The sequence below is a fragment of the Anolis sagrei genome, chromosome 2 (genome assembly GCF_037176765.1).
Source record: "Anolis sagrei isolate rAnoSag1 chromosome 2, rAnoSag1.mat, whole genome shotgun sequence".
Lineage (NCBI taxonomy): Eukaryota > Metazoa > Chordata > Lepidosauria > Squamata > Dactyloidae > Anolis > Anolis sagrei.
This window is the reverse complement of record NC_090022.1, coordinates 127,940,436-127,961,934: the sequence shown is the minus strand read 5'-3', so window position 1 is coordinate 127,961,934 and position 21,499 is coordinate 127,940,436. Positions and strand designations below refer to the sequence as shown.

General features: G+C 42.1%; 2 protein-coding genes across 3 annotated transcripts in view; one reads left to right on the top strand and one right to left on the bottom strand.

Moving 5' to 3' along the window:
• The window catches only part of TECR (trans-2,3-enoyl-CoA reductase), a 41,623-nt gene extending 28,153 nt beyond the window's left edge, over window positions 1-13,470 (top strand). For both annotated transcript variants that reach the window (XM_060764397.2, XM_060764395.2), the window contains 11 exons: window positions 1,312-1,363; window positions 3,116-3,160; window positions 3,533-3,636; window positions 3,730-3,845; window positions 4,602-4,707; window positions 4,966-5,038; window positions 7,585-7,628; window positions 9,190-9,247; window positions 10,553-10,641; window positions 10,939-10,984; window positions 11,739-13,470. In XM_060764397.2, coding sequence (XP_060620380.2) covers window positions 1,312-1,363; window positions 3,116-3,160; window positions 3,533-3,636; window positions 3,730-3,845; window positions 4,602-4,707; window positions 4,966-5,038; window positions 7,585-7,628; window positions 9,190-9,247; window positions 10,553-10,641; window positions 10,939-10,984; window positions 11,739-11,866 — 861 coding nt within the window. In that variant the 3' untranslated portion in view covers window positions 11,867-13,470. The remainder of the gene's footprint in view (window positions 1-1,311; window positions 1,364-3,115; window positions 3,161-3,532; window positions 3,637-3,729; window positions 3,846-4,601; window positions 4,708-4,965; window positions 5,039-7,584; window positions 7,629-9,189; window positions 9,248-10,552; window positions 10,642-10,938; window positions 10,985-11,738) is intronic.
• A 2,260-nt stretch (window positions 13,471-15,730) lies between these two features.
• On the bottom strand, window positions 15,731-19,055 carry NDUFB7 (NADH:ubiquinone oxidoreductase subunit B7). Its single transcript, XM_060764399.2, has 3 exons — window positions 18,861-19,055; window positions 16,697-16,865; window positions 15,731-15,918 (listed from the first exon to the last, which is right to left on the bottom strand). The coding sequence occupies exons 1-3, from the start codon at window positions 18,970-18,972 to the stop codon at window positions 15,819-15,821; spliced, it is 381 nt and encodes a 126-aa protein (XP_060620382.2). The 5' UTR covers window positions 18,973-19,055; the 3' UTR covers window positions 15,731-15,818.
• Window positions 19,056-21,499: the final 2,444 nt, after the last annotated feature.

The window sequence follows — 21,499 nt, the reverse complement described above, 5'->3', positions numbered from 1 at the left end:
TTTTGAATATTAATGATCCAGTGCCATATATACCCGGGGGGGGGGGGGGGGGGGGAGGAGAAATAGCATCTTCGATTTGTCCAGAACTGCCCCCTTTCTTAATGATGGCTTTATATAATCTTAAGGGAGTCTAAATCCAGTATCATTTTAAAATGTTGATGATCTGATAATTTGTAAAACAGAATTAGAACAGATTGTGAGAACTGGGAATATAGTTATAGTCCTTGGTGAGCTGTGCACATTTATCACTGGAGGTTCTAATGAGTCTCCCTTCTGGCTTTTGAAGAAACTGGCTCTGTGATAAATAACAATGCCTCTGGTGGTGCCCGCTTATTTCACTATGAATCTAGATAGGCTCCTCCAGCCTTGCAAACTTTATCATGGATAAGTGAGGGACTCCTCCCTGGCATGTGATTGTCAAGCTACAGTACTTGACTATGCCCCCCGCTTCCTGAAGCAATGATTGGGGTTTTGCGGACATACACTCCATGATGACTGCCACTGCTACTATGCCCAAGTGATAAGGTCAGACTGTCATGGTTTACTGTCTGGGTTCCTTTCTCAGAAATGTTAACTTTCTTCTCCAGGCAGGGAAAAGGTCAGTGCAGCCATATTATTAATTTCCCTTGGTAGAGTATGAACTTTTGTCCCCCAATACATTTCACTTGGGTGAGCCAGTGGAGATTGATATCACTTTGGGTCTGTTATCTTTTAGCTGTAAGGACCACTTTCTTTTTCTCAGTTGCTTGTGAGTGTCTGCCCCAAGAAAAGTTGATTGTGCCTCTTGTCCTTTCCAGTTATCTCTGTGAGCATTAGGTTGCGTGTTTTTGCCCCCTTTCCCATACCACTATATGTATATGTGTGTTGTAGTCTATTAAAATGGTAGCATAAAAGGGTTCATCACTTTCTTGGAGGGATACCTAGGGAATTGATGTAAGAAGGCTGATGCTGCTGGAGTCACTGGGGCAGATAGAGTGTATTCATTCATGAGCAGTCCTCAGTTGGTTGCCACTGGAAGCTTCCCCAAGGAGGCAAGGAGCATGTCTCTTGTGTCCCACCATTTTATCTTATCTAATTGGGTGTTTTTTGCACACGTCGGGGACTGTTCTGTTCTTAATGGTCGGATCTCTCCAGTCTTAGTACAATGTGACAAACTATGGGATGTTTCAGCTTGGGGCCACTTCAAGCTTGTTCATTTGGATTGGAGGCTGATTGGCTTGAGGTGGGCCTCAAATTGGTCCAGACTTCACAAGCATACATGTAGAATGCAGTGCTTGGTTCCCTGATCTCATTTGTCTGATTGCTTTTCAGGTAGAGCCAAATGCCACCATAGCAGAAATCAAGAACCTCTTCCATAAAAATCGTATGTATGGAATAAGTAAAAACAAATAAGTCCTTTGTTGGTTTTTGTTGGATTAGAGATAGATTTCTAGGGTGTTAGTCCCTTCTTTTGGAAAGGTGAAGCCTGATTCAATTAAGAATCAAGCCTACTTCAGCAGAGTATGCAAGTGAATGTGTTGAATCTTTGGTGATTTTTCTAATACTGTCTTCAGCAGAATAAAGCCCATAAGCAGCATACAAATTATCTAACTTCTAAACAGTCAGTAATTGTTTACATATAAATGTACATTAAGAACATGTATACATGCATTGCCCAGCCCTGGCTGCCTCAAGGAAAGTTTCAAGTAAAGCAGAGCTGGCAACCATCATCCTGAGGGGAGGAAGATGAAAGAGAGCACTAATAAAATATTGGTCCCAGACACATCTGGAAAGTTCTCTGGTCACAGGGTGTGGTTGCTCAGATATGTGGATGACCATACATTGCAACTGAGAAAAAATTTAGAGACAGTACAGATAGAGTAAAGGTGTGTAGGACACATATACTGCCTAAAGCCCCATCGCTCTCATAAAGAGAATGCTTAGTTGGGTAATACTTTCCAGCTGTTTTGTCTATTATTGTACTGTACCTGGCCTCTGATGACAAAACAGAAGACTGAAGAAGCAGAGAAGCTGACTTTATGAATACAATTAATCTTTGGAAACCTTTATCACTGTCAATTAAAACAACATATCCTTGAAAAATATTACCATCACAAACTTTCATTAATTGTAACAGATTTCTGAAGAGTCATTTGCTTCTAATTCTTTTTTCTCTTTGATTTGAGAAAATGGAAAGCTTGTATGGGTTATTAGCCTTCTTTCCTCTTCCACATATTGGCTTCTTTTTAAATTTGGGATATATGTTTTCAGACCAAGATCAGTTTCTTTCCAATGTTGTAGGATATGGAGAAATCTGAAGCAGGTTATATGATCAAAGCATAACAATACACATAACATCAAAAAGCAAATCAAAACATTAAGCAATAACAGTAAGCAATAAAAACCATACACCATAACACAATAAAACTAGGGCCGGGCCAAATGTAATGGGTACAGATTAAAAAGTGCTAAGTATGACAGATGAAATATAGGATTTTAGGGTAAGTGCAATGTGCAGACAATCTTAAATCTCTGATAAAGTGCTTCTGGGACATATTGCTGGAGTTTCCTATATAGATGTATACAGGTCGAGTATTTCTTGTCCAAAATACTTGGCACAAAAAGTGTTTTGGATTTGGGAATTTCTATTCTATGTGGTTCAAAAAGAAAATTGTTTCTTGTTACTCCTCTCTCTTGTCAAATCTTACTTTATAGAAATAAAACAAAGACATTTGAGACTAGAAAGGGGTAGGCAATAGAGGGTACACTTAAAAACTCAAGCCCGGCAATATAGCAAATTCATACATTCCTAAGCATATTATATTGCTCCTAGTTGCATGTTGTAGAAACCTGCTGGCATAGGTTTCAAGGAATGGGAGATGCTGCTGGAAACAGTTACCCTAGAATTCTATTTCCTAGAACAAGGGAGAAATGTGTTCCCTAGATCTGGCCTTACTCAGGGTCTGGCCACAACATTTTGGACCCACTGAAATTCCCAAGTTTCCAAATGCTTTATTATAGGAGGACTCTCTTATATTGCATGTGCCTAAGAAAGATTTCTCCCTTGGGTCCTGGGGAAATCTCGATGGCAGATAGACTGGATGATACAAAACAGCTTCTTTCTTTTTCCCCCCAGACCCTCAGTGGTATCCAGCACGGCAGTCTCTACGACTCGATCCCAGTAAGTTGATGTATCATGAAGTACTCTACTACCCACTTTTCAGGGTAACTTTTTTGACTATATATAAGCAGGCTGGTAGTAGAGTGTTGAGCCTTAGAATGGATGATGTAGCTGTGACCTGGAAATCTATGCATGTGGGAATTCACACGAGAGTCCTTATGAAGGGCTTTGCAAACCTACAAGGAGTAGGTATTTCTGGAAGACCAGATTGCATGGATTAGTGAAAGCTTAGTTGATGTCTCCACCACTATCATCCCATACCCAGTTTGAATGCTAAGTTTTTCTCCTGTGTAACCAAAGAGGTAGCTGACCTTCCCAACCACAGTGCCTGAGACAACTTCATCTTCATTGTGACTTTTCTTTTTTTGCCAGAGGGGAAGTCTCTCAAGGATGAAGACATCCTTCAGAACTTGCCTGTGGGCACCACCGCAACCATATATTTCCGAGACTTGGGAGCACAGATCAGCTGGGTGACAGTGAGTGTACTCCTTCCTTCCCTGAGAGAATTCCATCTCCACTTGAGTCCTTGATTTTCTCAGCCTTCCTCATCCTGCTTCTCTTCCTTTCAGGTCTTCCTCACAGAGTATGCTGGACCACTACTGATCTATTTGCTCTTTTACTTCCGGGTGCCCTTCATCTATGGTCGGAAATATGACTTCACTTCCAGCAAGTACTCTGTTGTACAGTAAGTATCTATAGGCTAAGCTCTTTTTTCTTTTGCTCTTGGTCTTTTGCTTGAATTGGAATATTGGCCACTTGCTTAGATGGGAACTTGGGTAATATAAAGGAAGGGCAATCAATAAAACATTTCGTTTTCTTCCCTGGTTGGAATAGCCTCTGTTCTTAGTATGAGAGCAGTCCCTGTTCCACAGTTAGGCACTCCCAGAAGCAGTGTGGAAAAGGAATGACTGTGCTGAGCAGCATAACTGTAAACCAAGAGGCAGTGTAATGCAGTTGCTAGAGCAGGTTTGGGAAAACTTTGACCCTCCAAGACTTCAACTCTTAGAAATCCCAGCTAGCTTACCAGCTGTTAGGAATTGTGGGAGTTGAAGTCCAAAACACCTGGAGGGCCAAAGTTTGCCCAGGCCTGGTCTTTAGTGATGGATTTGCATTTGAGGATCCCATTTTCAGTTCTCCATTGAACCATGAGGCCCACAGGGTGATCTTAGGCCAATAGATTTTGCATAGTCTGTTTAGAATCTTTGGTTTAGGCTAATACCTTGGGTGATTTTATGAACTTTATTATAACAGTGCTAGTTCAGTGTCTTAAAGCTGCTTAAGGAAGATTTCCTCAAAACATGAAATTTCTTAAAAGAGAGTGGGTTGCCACCTTCCTTCCAAATGCTTCACCTCAAATATGGCAGGAGGATATCTGTGTTTCTCTGGTAGGTTGTGCTGCTGTAGCAATCTCTTCTTCCAACCTTCTCTGTTTTCTTCCCAGCCTGGCCTGCATCTGCCACTCTTTCCACTACATCAAGCGCCTCCTGGAGACTCTCTTTGTTCATAGGTTCTCCCATGGGACAATGCCCTTGCGTAACATCTTCAAGGTAAGTAGGACTGGAGCTGAGCCCAAGAAAGGAGGGAATGAGGAAGGGCAAGTTTAGGTGTTTAAAGGAGCGTTCTGATACCCTACTTGCTCTCTTCAAGTAGCAAACCATATTGCCCTTCTTTGTAGGACTAAGGAGAAGGACTGTTTGAAGTCTTCTAAGGACCTGACAGCAGCTTCATTGAGAAGCCATTTTAAAGCAATATTTCTTTTTTCTTTTTCTTTCTTTTCTTTTTTTCATTTTTTTTTTTTTTTGCAGAATTGTACTTACTACTGGGGATTTGCTGCCTGGATGGCATATTATATCAACCACCCTTTGTATACTCCGCCTGGTGAGTTGAGAAAAGAAGCCAAAGCCCAGGGTCTTCATGGGCAGTGCTGACCAGAGAGTCCAAGCCAGAGAAGCCAAATATTTTGTTTGCATGTCTGTGTAAATTGTTTACAAATCACTTTTCTTCCCACCAAGGGCCTCCAGGGCAGCGTGCAATGAAATCAGAATATAGAAACAAAACAGAAACAAAATATTATTTTAAAACACGTTATTTAAACTAATTTTTAAAAGCTTGTAAAGAAGTATGGAGCTGACCGGAATACCTATTATGACATTCAGTTATTTTATTCCCCTTGCCTTTTAATTTACCAAACAGAGTTTCTATGTAGGAGCTTTGGTTGTGGCATGGCAGGGAGTGTGTTATTTATTTATTTACTTACTTACTTACTTACTGTATTTGTATACCACCTCTCTCAGCCAATTGGCAACTCAAGGCGGTTTCCAACAAATCAGTATGCATAAAACATAATATAGATAAAAAACATTAAACAGCATAAGGCATCACAAAAGCAATAAACACAACATCATCAGCGTCTCATTATTCTCAAGCATTGTCCAATTCCATTGTCAGGTCATTCAATTTCCTATATTAGCTACTCTGTATTTGTAAACGCTTGCTCAAATAGCCACGTTTTAACTTGCTTCCGAAACGTCAAGAGGGAGGGAGCAGATCTGATCTCCCTAGGGAGGGCGTTCCATAGCCGAGGGGCCACTGAGATTGTTGGCAGAAGCTGATTGTTACCCAATCAGATGCTAATGAGTCACTTCACCATTTCATTGGAATGGGTAATAGCTCTTTATATTCTTTGAGACTGGGTTATGTAGAAATATGATGGACATATGAATTAGCAGCCTCTGTCTGCTTAAAATAAAACTCTGGGCTTTATTACTATAAAGATATTTGTGAAACAATATAGGCAGTTTCAAGTTATTTTGATATTTTAAATAAGTTATTAATTCTGTTCATGCTTTATTCTATGCATTGTGAAGACCTTTGGCTCTGTATAACAAAGTTTAAGAAGCAGTGCTTTACACAATAAAATATTCAGCTAGAACAATATGACATAAGGAGAATCCATATGCTCACCACCTATAGTGGTGGGTCTGCAATGTCTCTTTTTTCTCCCTTTCCAAGATTCCTGAACTAACTGCATGTGAGCTAATATTTTTGGCTTTGTCTTCCCTCTAACATACTTTTGCCTTGCATGTGGCTGCAATAATTCAGTTTGAAAATTGTGTAGCCAGTCAGATGTTGCTAGACTGCATCTCCAAGCAGCCTTAGCTGGCATAGACAATGGTGAAGAATGCCAAAAGCTAGAATTCAGCAATGTCTATCATGTATGATGCTGCATGTTATCCCTTCCACTGCTCTGGATGTACATTTCCAATGAAGAAGCAAATGAAGAGCTACACCTCTCCTTTTTCTATTTTGTGTAATGGCTTTAGTGTCAAACTACTAGGAGTGAAGAGGGTCAGGTTCAAATCCTGTTTCAGCTCTTTGATTTACTGACTGACCCAGGACCAATCGTAATGTTTCATCATTTCCTGCATCACAGTATTATTTTGAGGATAAAAAAGAGTGAGGAAAAAACATTTATATGTATTACCTCCTTAGAGGAAAATAAATATATTGTCTCCAAATTGCCCTGTATTTGAGGACTTAGTGAGTGGTCACTCTACCATTTTATGAGGACAGATATTTTACGTAGCCACTATTTTATACTTTGCTGAGTTTTTAAAGTCTTATTAATTGATAGGGGTTTTTATCACTATTCTATGTGTAATGGGATTAATTTTATTGTTATTAATTTTACCTTTTTGTATTTTGTTGTATTTGTATTGTGTTGCACTATTGAGTGTGTCCTGTGATCCTTCCCGAGTCCCGGGGAGATGGCGGCGGGATACAAATAAAATTATTATAATTATTATATTACTATAAATCTTAATTAATATTAAAGTACTAGCCTATTAAGCAAGTTTTATACAGTCTATCTGTTTGTAGATGTAATGGTTTTAGATGTCATGCACATATCCAGTTGGATGTCCATTAGTTTTCATTAGTATGTCAGATTTCCTGTATTTTTAAGCACATTTCTATTTTTTACTGTCTTCATTGGCTTCTAACTAATGGAAAACTGAACCTTTCCCTTGATTTTTAAGAGGCTACTACATACCCAGTTCTAAACATCCTTTTATGATTTGTTACTTATCTCAGACATTTAGTTAATAAGAAAAAGATTTGATAATAAAGTGGGATTAAAAGCATTGGTATTTTCACAGTAATTAAGATATGTTTCCCCTTTATTTCTTTTTCTCTGTTATAAACGTCAGCTTGATCACAGTTTCACAAACCCAGCTACATAACTGCTGTCACAAGTTTTCCCCTCTAGAGAATTAATCTTACTTCTGTTCTCACTGTGGGAACTATTGTTTGTAGAGATATATTAATTTTTTCCTATTGTTAATGTTACCTTAACATGATAATATTTCTTTTTTTTCTCCCATCTCTCCTTGCCTCTTCTCCCCCCCCCCCCCCCCCCCGATCAGCATATGGACATGAACAAGTAAAACTGGCACTTATTTTATTCCTGGTATGAATTTATTACATTTTTGAGATTGGGCATATAGGGTTGAAGGGCTGGTGGAGGCTGCAGAAGGAAACAGGGAAGAAGACTGTGAAGATGTAGTAGGCTCTGGCAGGTGGCAACGGGCTGTCACGCAGCTATGAAAATGTTCTTTGTGCTGAATTGCAACTGTGCCAAGGGCCTGGCCTGTTTGTGCCACCCTGTGCAAGTCTCCGGGAGGCGAATGCAAGATCTTGCATAAAATACATGGATTCCCCATAGAAAAAGAGCTGAGGTTGCTTGTAGGATCCTTTGGGGGCAGGTAGGGGCAAGTTGGATTGGGATTTTTTAAGGTATCATGGGCAAAAGCTGAACTAGGTCAGAACTCAGTACTGGGACTGAAAGTTATATGGTGACTGAAAAATGCTCAGTGTGGCAATGAGTGCTCAAGTAACTCAAGTGATAAATTTCTTCCTTTCATATGTGAAAGACCAGGGCAGTGGCACTGTTAGTGGTTTTCTAAGAACACAGCATATTAAAATACTTTAATGAATGAGAAGACTGGTATGAATAGAAAAGCTGGGCAGGCCTGGCAGAAGGCAGTCAAAATCAGAGGATGCTGCGAATTGGGGTTGCAGGGCAAAACATAACAAAACCAGAGGCTTCTGTCTGTGAGAGCCAGATAAGGTTTGGATTTGATGGAGATAAGGTTTTGAGAGAGAGAAGGAACAGGTGGCATAGAGACAAGATAATCAGAGAAATGGGAGAATTGCCTGTACGTTTAGGGAACTGTGATTGAGAGTTCAAGGGCCAAATAAATTTATTTTTGAAGTGTCTTTATAGACTTCAACTTTTTTATCACTGCCTCTGTCTGTTCATATTAAGTTTCGTAGAGGCTAGTTATGCCAAGCACAGTGAACTCATGGTAACAACACAGTCAAAGGTCCAGATGCAAGGGAGCACTCTGAGGCTCAAACACCAAATCTGGGAAGGTATTACAGGGGGAACAAAGGCAGGATGAGTGACAGGATTTCAAAAGTTGGAACTGTGGATTTGTTGCAATAGGTTCCCACCAACTATGGATTTGTTGCAACAGGTTCCCACCATAAGGGACTTAAAATTTAAACCAGACACAGAAGCAACAGGGCAAAGAAAGATGAGTGGAGGTGAAGTGACTATGTGATAATTTCAGTTTTGTGTACCTCAGCTTATTTACAGGAGAATACTGGGTCCAAGAAGTGGTGGTTCCTCTTTATCCCCGCTTCTTTGCTTTGAAACAAGGCTTCCCTGTTCAGAGGTGTAGCTCCCTATTCCTTGCCAGGGCCCAGCTGTGGAAGTGTTGATGTGGCAGTTGTAGAAAGGGAGGTCAGAATTTAGCAGTGAGAGAACAGGATTCCTCTTTGCCCTGGATTGTTCAAATCACTATTTCTCCTTCCAGAGTACTTCCAGTGTTAAAAAAGAGCTTTACATCCTTGATAAAAATTATCTACAGGTTTTGGGTAGACTTGATGGAAAAATCTAGCTTGGGGTAATAGGAGATGCTTGGCTCCTGTTATGTTGGACTCACTGGCTCTGTTTCTTCTTGCAGTTTTGTCAAGTGGGAAATTTCTCAATCCATATCGCTTTACGAAACCTGCGCCCCGCTGGTGAGTAAAGAAGAGAAGGGTTATGGGAAGTTGGCTTCTAGGCTACATAAGAAGCCAAGTAACAGGAAAAGGCCCCCTAGGTCTGTAGCAATTAAAAAGATACACGGCTCAAGAGACAGGGCTGGACAGATGCTCCACATCTGACTGTCAGTTGGAAAAAAGTCAGCATTTGTATAATTCATTCTTGTTATGCTCTTGGGGTTTGCAGTGTCTATATGGTATATTTTACAAAGTTTAGGAGCAAAAAATAGGAGCAGCAGGAGGAGGTGTGATAACAAGGCAAGTAAGCATTCATGTTGGGTTTGAAGAACAACCAAGAGGAACGTGGAAATGTATAGGTTGGATGTAGCATTCAAATATTCTTTTGTTCGTCTGTCTTTATTAGAGATTCACTTCTTGCTTATCCCCATAACATTTCTTGAGGCTGTGAAGGCTGCAGATGATACAATCACAAATGCAATATAGGCACATGCCATACAGAGCTTTTTAATCATGCTGATATATTTTTAGCTTTCTGAATTTCATTTGTAAGTGTATATTGCATGTGTATGTGTGTGTGTATGTGTTTATGGACCCTTGAGCTGCTGCTGGAAGTCATATAGTCTAATTGCATATAGGTTGGGACAGAAATTATACCCCAAACATCTAAAAGAGCCTTTTCTCTGACCATCTCCTGGGCTGTGACCAAATTACTCACAATTTAGTAGTAGTAGCCTACTGTCTGTGGTCATGTTTGTTTCAAAGGAAATGTGTAACTGAACTATGGGAAGTGTGTCTAAAGATAATATCAGTTTCTCTTTGAGCACCCTGTCAGGAAGAAATATCTTTGCTGAGCAGGCTAGTCTGACCCAATAGCTCCCTAGTTTACTATAAATTCTGTGCCTTCAGTACTACACAGTACATGTAAAGACTGTATGAAAGACGTGTGTGTGACTAGATTGGTAATGCTAAACTGTGAGTTAGTGCTTTGCGCTAAAGCTCTGGAATGAGATCAGGTGAAGTCTTGGCTTCCATATTCCCTGTCTTCTCATCTTGCCTGGCTGGGAGAGTGACATTTACAGCTGTCCACTTTTACACAATTACTAATGAAGCCGTGTTTATGTTTAGAAAACAAGCCCTGCGTCGTTTTTGGGGGGGAAAGTCAGATTTTGATTATGCAGCTTGATAACTAAGAAGAGGTGGTAATGTGGAATCTGCAGACTTGGACAAACACAGCCCAGATGCATAGACCCAAAGTGTGGCTTAATGTTATTTGTAATTTACCTGCTGTCTTTGTGCAATCTAATTCTTCTTAATGCCTTGCAGGTTCAAAGGCCAGAAAAATCCCATATCCTACCAAGAATCCTTTTACATGGCTTTTCTTGTTCATCTCTTGCCCTAATTATACCTATGAGGTGAGAACCAGAACCTTGTCAAAGATTGAAAAAGTTGGGCTATGGAAGGCCTTTCCTTGCCTTGGTGTCTGCTTCTTGTTCTGTGCTCTTTTCCATATGAAGTATGCCGTGTAAGAACAGGTAGATTTTTGAGCATGATGCAATTCTCCTCTCTCTTTAAACTGTGAAGAAGTAGCCAAGGAGTCTTGCATGGTGGATTCTTACTGACCCACAGCTCAGAAATACACAGCTTCGTTGTAGGAGTCTTACTCTTCTTGGCTGCTGCAATGCTTAGTTAGAGATTTCCTTCTTTTTCAGGTGGGATCCTGGATTGGCTTTGCTATCATGACTCAGTGCCTTCCAGGTAAGTCTGTATATCTGTCCTATTTTATGTCATGACCTGCTGTCCAGTGAAATTGTACATCAAGGAACTCCTTGAAAGAGGCTTTCTAGAGGTTTTGGTGCTCACTCCATGCATATGGGGAGTCTCTTGGTTATTTCTGGTTACTGCGTGATCAGAAATAAGCAGAGCCTCTGTTGGGTGGGACTAAATCCAGCAGTGGAAGCATAATCCATTTCACCCCTTTTTTCTGTTACTTTTTTCCTCTTTCTCCCTGCTCAGCACATGGTTAGGAAAAGGTCTTTTGGCTCTTGCTTGAGATCTGAACCAGGGGCTGTAGTGGGATAGCAAACTCACTATGTTATTGTCACTCCTCATGTAGCTGTTCAGATTGGAGTGGCCGCAAGGGGTGTGACAGTATTGCACCACTGATCCAGAATTCCTGTTCTGCTCAAAACCAGTGCTAAAGAGTGATGGTAAAATGATGTGTACTCTCTGCTTCTGTGACGAGATTTCACTAGTCATTTGCAGAGAGCTTTTGAAATGCCGCCAAGAGCCCTAGGTTACCCATTCCATTCTAATCTAAATGAAGCTGCTGTCTCAAAAGTGCAGAAGTTGTTGGGTGGCTTGACTGAAAGACGCAGAATTTTATCTGATGTTCCCTATAATCTTATACAGTTCATATTTCTGTAATCCCACCATTGCGGTTGGGGAAGGAAGTAGAAAGCACATTTCTAGACATCTAATGCCATATATTACTCCTTTTTCTGCTTAACAGTGGCTCTGTTCTCCTTGGTTGGATTTATCCAAATGACCATCTGGGCAAAAGGAAAACACCGAAGTTATCTGAAGGAGTTCCGGGATTATCCGCCACTGCGTTCACCTATTATCCCTTTCCTGCTCTGAGCTGGAGGCAGCCACCTCTAGGTCTGGGCTGGCAGGCTTTTTAAAAACCTTGTGAGCAGCTGTTTTTGGAGTCTAAAAGCAGGGTTGTCTCTTGCTGTCTGCACTACGATCTGAATGAAACTGTAGGGATTCCTTGCTTCTGTAGGTTACTTGCCCCGCTTCCCAATCCTGTCCCCAGTATCTTCCTCCGTATCCCATTCCAGAACATCTCTGAGCTTGGAATCCCCCTTTTCCTACAAGATTGCATGGAGCCAAATGCTGCAGCAGAGAAGAAATAACAATCAAATTGTACCAAAAGTGGTGCCACTGAAACAGCTGCCAGGCATTATAGTTGCAAGAGCCAATGCCAAAAACAGAATCTAAGCTTAGAACCTCACTCAAAGGCAAAAATTGTTTTCCCACTCTTATCTACTTCAGAAAACAAGGGCTAGCTCTACTGCTCAATGACATTTTGGAGACTTCCTGCCACTTAGCCCTCCCTGGTGTGCCCTCTAATGCCAGGTTCTGGTATGGCATAAACCTGGTTTCCCTTTCTGTAATGCTTCCCCATTAAAAAAATCTGTTAAGATACTTAATGAAATGAGTAGGAACTGATAAGGACTTCTTGAGGTCATCTTCAAATCTTATATAGCATGGCCTTGTGTACCCTTTGGCCCCTTCTCAGCCAATAGGAACTTGTGTTTGAGGCCTATATTTTTAAACCTATGGAATAAGTAATGCCAGTGTTCTTCCAAGGCCAACAGTGCAGTTGTGGCTACCTATTGTGGTAAACTTGTGTTATGGTTCTGCATGAGTTAACAGGACAAAACTGGCATGATGCAAGAGCAACTTGGGGTCTTCTATAGGTTGCCACCACATAGTCTTAAGCACAAATGCCTCCCCCTTCCACTATAGTGATTTGTGTCTTAGTCACACTGAGCAGCCCTGATTTCTGATTCCTGTGCCCAAGTGCAGCAGGAAGTTCTTCTCCAAGTTTTCTCTTCTATGGGAGATGGTAAAATAGATTCTTTATCCTTAAAGGGAGATCATCAAAAGTGGTCTTTGAAAAGCCTGGCTTTCCTGCAAATCTTGCTGTCTATTCCACTGTCAGCCACTTCAAGCATTTAGATCTGGCTTACTTCAGTATTTGCTGCAGTATGATAGAACTATTGTCGAAAGCTCTATCTACAACTGCACTGAGAAACTCTTGGAGAAAGGACTGCTTTGAAACAAACCTTTTAGCCATTTCTTGTTCATGGAGAAGAAAAGAAAGACCTACATTCTCGCTATAAGGAAAATTAAGTGTTATAGAAATGAAGCTTGTCTGACAGTCTTCCTGTCAGGGCTTTCTTTTCTCCTGTTTGTCTTAATGTTGTTAAGGTTATGATCCTACATGTAGTTGGGAAACAGCACTACTTACCTCAATAGGACTTATTTCTAAGTAAATACGCCTAGGATCAAGTTGAAAGTTTGCAATAGTCTTAGCGAATGCTGCATGTGAGCAGTAAGATACTGGAAACCTGCTAGGCTCCATGGCAGCTGTTTAAAATGAGCCACCTGACTATCTGTATGTTTCATGTGGAACTGTCTTCTTGAAACTATGCCAATAAAAATAATCCAGCCGCTGGGCAGTGTCAAACTTTACTACTGTTTAGTATGGCAGAACTATTTGCAGAAGGACTTGCAGGCACTGAACCACAGAACTTCTATTAATATCGAGATTATCTCCTCTAGAACACAAGAACAATAGGCATTCAAAAATATTTTGGGAAAGAAGATGCCTATGGAGGACAAGAGCCACTGCTCACAAGAGCAACAGGCATCAAAAATGCTAAAAAGCAGAACCCAGAAAGGACAATTACACAGTCTTGATAAACTTCACTCCTCACAATTAATTACATAAATGGGGTGGATTTAGGAGTGGAAGAGCCATAAAGCCAGGGAGTCTGTCCTGGGGATATAGGCTTTCATACGCATTTACACCTCTTCCAGAGTCATGCTTTTTGAATCATGTGGGGAGCTTACACAAGTTTCCCTGTGTGAGAAAAGATTAAACAAAGTATGGAGAGTGAGCATTCCCTAATCATCCCCTCACTTTATCTATAAATACAAGTCTTAGTACAGTTCAATGCATTCTGAAAATTTAAGTTGTAAAATCATGGGAATGGCTAGGTTGTCAGATAAACATTACTTAATAGCAGTTGAATGATAATTGTATTGCTAAGTGGCAACTTAGCAACGCAACTTCAGCCATAGTGGTTAACAAGAAACTGAAAGAAAACTCAAGTTGTAAACAGGGATGGTTAAAATAATACCATCAATACAGGTGTTCTGTTTGGTTACTTCCACAGGACAGGCTTACAGAAGATATGTGGGTTTCAAAAAGCCACTGAAGATGAAATTTTATCACATTATCATCACAATCTATGGATTTCACATATTATTTATGTACTAGTGGAAAGGCCTTTATTGAAAGCTAGATATTACTGAAGATTAAGGTGCAAAAATCAACCATCCCCTCAAATTTAAACAAAACATATGCAAAAGCACTTGAGGCATGGGATCATCCTGGGGGGAAAAAAGGCTAAACTCCAGTTTTGGCATGTTCCAAAGGCTTTCAGTTGAGAGCATCATCAAAAGGCTCATTTTTGGTTGCCAATTCTGTGTTCTAGATCCACTGTAAGATAACCAACTGTAAGGGATCCTACTACACAGGAGAGTTTCATGAAGTTGTTTCACCCTTCTGCCTCTCCCATCCAGGAAAGGCAGCTATGGTTTCAGTTCAGTGGTGGGTGGGCTTCTTACTCTTCTCAGGGGCACCGATGCCAACTCACACCTGCTTTTCTCATTGAGAAGGGAATGGCATGATGGAGGGAAAGAATAGTTGCTCTGCCCTTTCCATTCCAAAATTAATTCTGATCAGCCAGAATTAAAAGATGGTTGGCAAGATGAAGGATGTGCCCCCATTTTTCCTCCTCTAGCAAACTGTATGTACTCTTAGCCCATGAAACAACAAGAGTGAGCATGATTCTATTGGGAAGAACTCTGCAGAGAAGGATTAGAAATATGGCAACCTGGGCATCTAAACAAGTAACTCTAAAGTCTGTAAAGATCAAATATGGATCTGTCTTGGAACTATTCCGATGGGTTCTGCACTTAGGAGCTATTCGACATAAGTCAAAGCAAAGGATTGAACCAAGGCCGGACAGCAAAAAATTGTACAGTACAGGTGCCACAAAGTCTGACTATTTTAGGCTGGGCCTGGGAAAGTGCCCCCACTTCACTGGTGTTAAAGGCTTCACACCCTGTCCTAAGGGTACTCTCTGCCTTTGATCCTGCCTATGTAACACCAGTCTAACCACATGGGGTGGAGCAACAGTTCCTTGCTTTGTAGAACAACGCACATAACATCAAACTGAAAAGCAGTTGCTATCAGCAGCTAAAATAAGGCTGCTTATTCAGTTCAATTGTAGATTACCAATAGCATTCAAGGAAAGAGTGACTGACATAAGCAGTGCATTCTCTGTTCCCCATTTTAAACTAGCCAATGCTTCCAACAACCGACAAAAGGAACAATCACTCCCCCATTACAGGAGTGGGAGATCTGTGGCCCTCCAAATGTTGAGCTGTAGCTCCTATCATTCCTGACCATTGGCTATCCTGGCTGGGCTTGATGGGAATCCAATCTATGGTATTTATTGTCCTATTAGAAAGATGGTTATATGATGATGGCACTCTCATTTGAACACAGGACTGGACTCATTTCCTTCTAGAGCTAGAAGTAAAACTTGGGGCTTTTGAGAACACAGATGCATCTACTTAGTGCTACTGCTCAAGTCCTAGCCTTGTCTTTTCATTACCTAAACTTCAATGATTGCTTCAAGCTCAGCCATAAGATAATGTCTTTATTATGATCAGCATAACAAACCACACAAGATTCCACAAATGGGGCCTGGAGACCCACTGAAGCCACTTAGGTGGCGGCTGCTTCTGCTCTTTGCTTCTCTTCAATTCGCTTCTTCCTAGTTAACAAACGCCGCTCACGTTCAAATTCCTTCATGCGCATAACATAGCTGTGGGAAAGGATACAAGTGTATGTTAGTTCAGAGCAACCAACCCCATTTTCTAATGACATGCTAGCATCCCCAGGCCAGAAGAATCTAGCTGATTTATATTAACCATATACTTTCTTTTGTCTGGAATTGAGGCACAATTTTAGCAATTGTGTGGCGATCCACCGTATGTTCTTATTCTCAAGCCTTCTGCTGATTTGAGGCCCCCTTATTTTTCCCTCTTTTTCATAAAAATGAGGAAAGAGGGCCATTTCAGATATGTCTGTTTAGGACTCCTTTGTCTGTGCAAAGGCTTATTTATGGGCTATCCTTTCTCTAATGGGACAGAGAGGCTCCAAAGCCAAATCAAAGTTCACAAGGCATTAAGGAATCAGAACTACAGAACACCATATCAGATTTCGTCCCTATCCGCATCATGGAGGTTATGACACACACCTTCACTCCACACATACTTCTTCACAGTTTTCTATTATGTTATTGATAGAGGTGGAATTTTGTTTGCTGACTATTACACAAATGTATGTTTCAAGGACCTAAAAATCAGCCTTCCAAAACAATGCACCCAAGGCGTGCAGGGCCAGCTGTAGATAGACTGGGTAATAGTCATGCTGACCAGGGTTGAAATCCAACAAATCTGGAGCACACTTGGGTTGGGTGTACATCATTCTAGACCATCTCCAAGTACAACCCGGGAGGTTTTCTGAGCTACAGCTAACAGAGAGAGTAAAGAAGAAAATGCAAAGATTGGAATAAAAAAAGAAACCTTGCTCTGACTTACTCTAGATGTTCACAATAGTCCCAGTCATGACGTTCATGTGCACACCCAAAGATATTAGGGAATTTGTCACGTTTGCACTTCATCAGTTTAATAAGATAATGCGCACAATAATCACGCTGATCCAGAGGAATCTGAGCATCGTTCATCTGCTCCTGCGTTGCTATCATCACTATATGGGAAAACAGAAGGGAAGGAATGGAGAGAAGAAAGATTAACATCAAAGTAAAGTTCTTCTACACTAGTCAATTTGAAAACCTCTACTGTACTACTGATAGGAATATGTTAGTGAGTTATGACATCTGCACTGGTTTAGCTGACCTGTTCTGAAAAACAGCTAAGTGGAAACCAAAGCTGTTGAGGATCAATCCATGCCCTCCCAAGATATGAATGCAGGTTACAGTTATAAGTAACAGCACACCACTGAAGTAATTTATGTGTTTAATATTGTTGTGCTAGTGAATCTGCTGGTTAGGATATGCATTATGACTATGGTGTTTGATTCCATGCTCAGCTAGAAAAGAAAACTGTTGAAGGGGGCAGATACTCAACAGCAAGTTCCAAGGGTGTGCTCCTTTTAATAGAAAAGCAGCAGAAGTGTTTGTGTAATGGTTTGTAAGCCTTTTGTATTATAGATGGATTTAGTATATTTGGTGCCAATCTATGCTGTAAGCCTCCTTGGGAGAAAGGAAGAATATAAATAAGATATACTAATTCTTAACAAACTGTGCTGGTTTAAAAGGCAAGTATTCCAGTCGCAGCGTATTAACAGTTATCAATATTGGTCTATACTATCTTTATTGTAAAACATTTTCAGTCCGCATCCTAGTATTGACTGACACCATGTAACAGCAATAACAACACAAAAGTACAGAACTCTCCCAGCCAGCTCTTAACCATTTGAGGCCTGCATTTAGATACTTAGAAGTGTGACCTGGAGGACAGTGTTCAGTCCTGGCAGGAGTAGAAATAGGGAGGCCATGAATTTAAGAAACCACTTGCTAGATGCTCCTGAGATTTGTGTTACAGAATAGATTTTTACAGTCTTCTGTATCCGTGGCTTAAAAACATTTTTAAAAAGGTAAACCTAAATTTTGCCATTTTATATAGGTAAAGGTTAAGGTTTTCCCTTGACCTTAAGTCTAGCTGAATCCTACTCTGGGGGGGTGACGCTCATCTCCATTTCACCTCCAAGGTCATGTGGCCAGCATGACTGCATGGTGTGTCATTACCTTCCCCCTAAAGGTTACCTATTGGTCAACTCACATTTGCATGTTTTCGAACTTCTAAGTTGGCAAAAACTGGGGCTAACACCAGGAGCTCACCCCACTCTGTGGACTCGAACCACCAATCTTTCAGTCAGCAAGTTGAGGAGCTCAGTGGTTTAACCTGCTGCACCACCAGGGGCTCCATCATTTTATATAAGGGACAACATTATTCAGTTTCACTGTGTACAAAAGGATACAAAGGGATGCAGCCAAACTCCAGTGGATATCAAGGGCCCACTGTACATGGCATCCAAGACCCAGGCTTTAAAATATTTCCTTTAGTACTTATTCCACATGCCTATGGAGATTAAAGATGCATAGGCCCACCACACTACGCCTATTTTGAGATGACAAGCGCCTCCTCCAAGAGAAATGTACTAATACATCTTTAGGTCGAAGGAACGGGCGAAGATTTGAAACTAGGCTATTTCCATCTCTAATCCAGTGACTCCCAAACGCCAGGTATTTTGGACTTCAATCACCAGCAGCCCAACTTTGGCCAATGGCCAGGGACTCTGGGAGCTGAAGTCCAAAACACTTGAGTTTGGGAATCCCCGCCTGCCCGAGGGTTGGAAACGTGGCCCTCTTGACCAGGCATCCTCGAACTGCAGCCCTTCAGCAGTTTGGGCCTCCAACTTCCTGAAGCCCTAACGAGCTTGTTCAGTTGTCAGGAATTCTGGGGGTTGAAGGCCCAAACAGCGGGAGGGCCGCAGTTTGAGGGTGCCTGACCTAGATGGTGCAGGGGGAAAGGAGGCATCTACACCAGGCCTGGTCTACACTGTAGAAGGAATGCAGTTGGGCAGTGCTGGAGCTGCCTAGGCGTTGTCGTTTCAGAAGTTCTTAGGCCGCCCCTGCCAAGGGCTGAGTGACCTTCCCTTCCTCCTCCTCCTCCTCCTCACCGCGTTCCTTGCGCTCGGGGAAGCCGAAGGTGGGCTCGAAGGTGGGCATCTGAAGCGGGTCGGGCTCCACCTCCGCGTCCCACAGGTAGCGCCGGGCCAAGTGCGCCCCCATCGCCGCCGCTTCGCCCCGCTCGGCCCAGTCCCTAGGGCACCGAGACCCACTTCCGCCCTTTGCTCCTCCCCTCCACTTCCTTCCCGCCCGGAACCGGAAGGAGCCTCTTGGAACGAGGGCCGCTCTTGTCCCACCTCTATGGTAGAGATGCAATAGAGTGGGGCACAGAGAGAATTCATGATGCCTCTGAGTGCAGATGGAAGACAGCGCTTTCACCGCCATGGGTCAACACGATGGAGCCATGGGAGCTGTAGTTTCATGAAGCACCAGCACACTTTGTGGAGCCCCCGGTGGCGCAGTGGGTTAAACCCTTGGTTCGAATCCAGGGAGAGCAGGTTGAGCTCCCTCTGTCAGCTCCAGCTCCCCCATGCGGGGACATAAGGGAAGCCTCCCACAAGGACGGTAAAACATCAAAACATCCAGGCGTCCCCTGGGCAACGCCCTGCAGACGACCAATTCTCTCACACCAGAAGCGACTTGCAGTTTCTCAAGTCGCTCTTGACACGGGAAAAAAAGCACGCACTTTCTAAGAGAATTCTAAAGACTATTAAACTGGAGCTCAAAGGACTCCATAATATTCAGACATGGCAGTTAAAGAGGGCCCAAACTGGAACAATTGTACTTTGCAGATCCACCTTATGGTTATAGAAACCTACAGGTAGATCTTAGGTGAATCGCACTCTCAGGGAGAAGCTATACTATGGAATGAATGCAGTTTGACACCACTTGAACTGCTGCGGCTGAGTGCCTGGGAGACCTGCGAGTTATAATTTGGAGGGACACAAGCACCCTTTGGCTAGGAATGCAAAAGGCCTTGTAAAAACCACAAGTCCCAGGATGCCGTAGCATTGAGTCACAGCAGTTCAAGCAGTGTCAAGTTGCATTCTTTCCTCAGTGTAGATGCAGCCTCAGAAGAAGGCAAGAGCAACCCCCACCAAACAAATCCTGCAAGAAAAGGTTTGCCTTGAAATGGACATGGGTTGGAAATGACTTGAACGCACACAAGAACAGAAATATAATGAGCAGAGGCAGTGTGGTTTGAGTGTTGAATTCGGCCTGGATTCAAATCTCTGTTTAGTCATGGAAATTCACTGGGAGACTTAGGTCAGGTCACACTCTCCTAGCCTCAGAAGGAGGCAATGAACTCCCCCCCCCCCCCCCCCCCACTGTGAACCAGGCTTGACAAGGAATCGATAAGTTGGAAAGGAACTGAAACCCATGTAAGAGTTAAAACTAGAAAGCACCCCTGCTTTTGTTGTTGTTCACTCGTTCTGTCGTTTCCGACTTCGTGACCTCATGGACCAGCCCACGCCAGAGCTCCCTGTCAGCCATCACCTCCCCCAGCTCCTTCAGAGTCAAGCCAGTCACTTCAAGGATACCATCCATCCATCTTGCCCTTGGTCTTCCTTTTTGCTTCCATTTCCCCCAGCATCATTGTCTTCTCTAAGCTTTCCTGTCCCCTCATAATGTGGCCAAAGTACTTCATCTTGGCCTCTATTATCCTTCCCTCCAATGAGCAATTGGGCTTTAATTCCTGAAGTATGGACTGGTTGGATCTTCTGGCGGTCCAAGGCACTCTCAGAACTTTCCTCCAGCACCACAGTTCAAAAGCATCTATCTTCCTTCGCTCAGCTTTCCCTATGGCCCAGCTCTCACATCTGTACATTACTATGGGGAATACCATTGCTTTAACTATGCGGATCTTGGTTGCCAGTGTGATGTCTCTACTCTTCACGCCCCTGCTTTTACTGGCTTCATAAATGAGGTGTTGCTAATTAGTCTAACCTCCAATAAAAAGCAGCGACCAATGTGTGTGTCAGTCTCATTTCCTATGGTCACTATGTTTCCATAGTATAAGTAGAGCAGAGTGTCACTTGTCTCTTGTGTGTCTGTGGCAAAAGTCCTCTTTTCTTTAACTGTTTGGGTTCAGCGGCTGCAGAATGTTGGCCTTCACCGATGAGCTTTGGTGACGTACTCAAAATGACAGGGAGAGAGGGGCAAAAGGGACGCCCTTAGGCATAACGTATTTCACACAGTGCTAAAAGGTATATATTGGGCATCTGTTTGAAAACTAGTTTTCAAGAACACATTCCTTTTACTATATATGCATCTTGTATATGCATGCGATACGTGCATTTTATTTATTTAGGGCAGGGGTCCTCAAACTAAGGCCCAGGGGCTGGATGCGGCCCTCCAAGATCATTTACCCGGCCCTTGCTCAGGGTCAACCTAAGTCTGAAACGTTTTGAAAGCACACAACAATAACAACAATCCTATCTCATCAGCCAAAAGCAGGCCCACACTTCCCATTGAAATACTAATAAGCTTATATTTGTTAAAATTGTTCTTCATTTTAGTTATTGTATTGTTTTTAAGTGTTTTTTGCACTACAAATAAGATATGTGCAGTGTGCATAGGAATTCATTCATGCTTTTTTCAAATTATAATCCGGCCCTCCAACAGTTTGAGGGACTGTGACCCGGCCCTCTGTTTAAAAAGTTTGGGGACCCCTGATTTAGGGCATTTA

Bases quoted from the DNA above. Each gene is read 5' to 3' on its own strand.
- NDUFB7 (XM_060764399.2), bottom strand. From the start codon at position 18,972: ATGGGGGCGCACTTGGCCCGGCGCTACCTGTGGGACGCGGAGGTGGAG. The intron at 16,866-18,860 runs GTGAGGAGGAGG...TTTCCCATATAG, and splicing joins CCCCGAGCGCAAGGAACGCG to TGATGATAGCAACGCAGGAG. The intron at 15,919-16,696 runs GTAAGTCAGAGC...CCTTTCCCACAG, and splicing joins GACTATTGTGAACATCTAGA to CTATGTTATGCGCATGAAGG.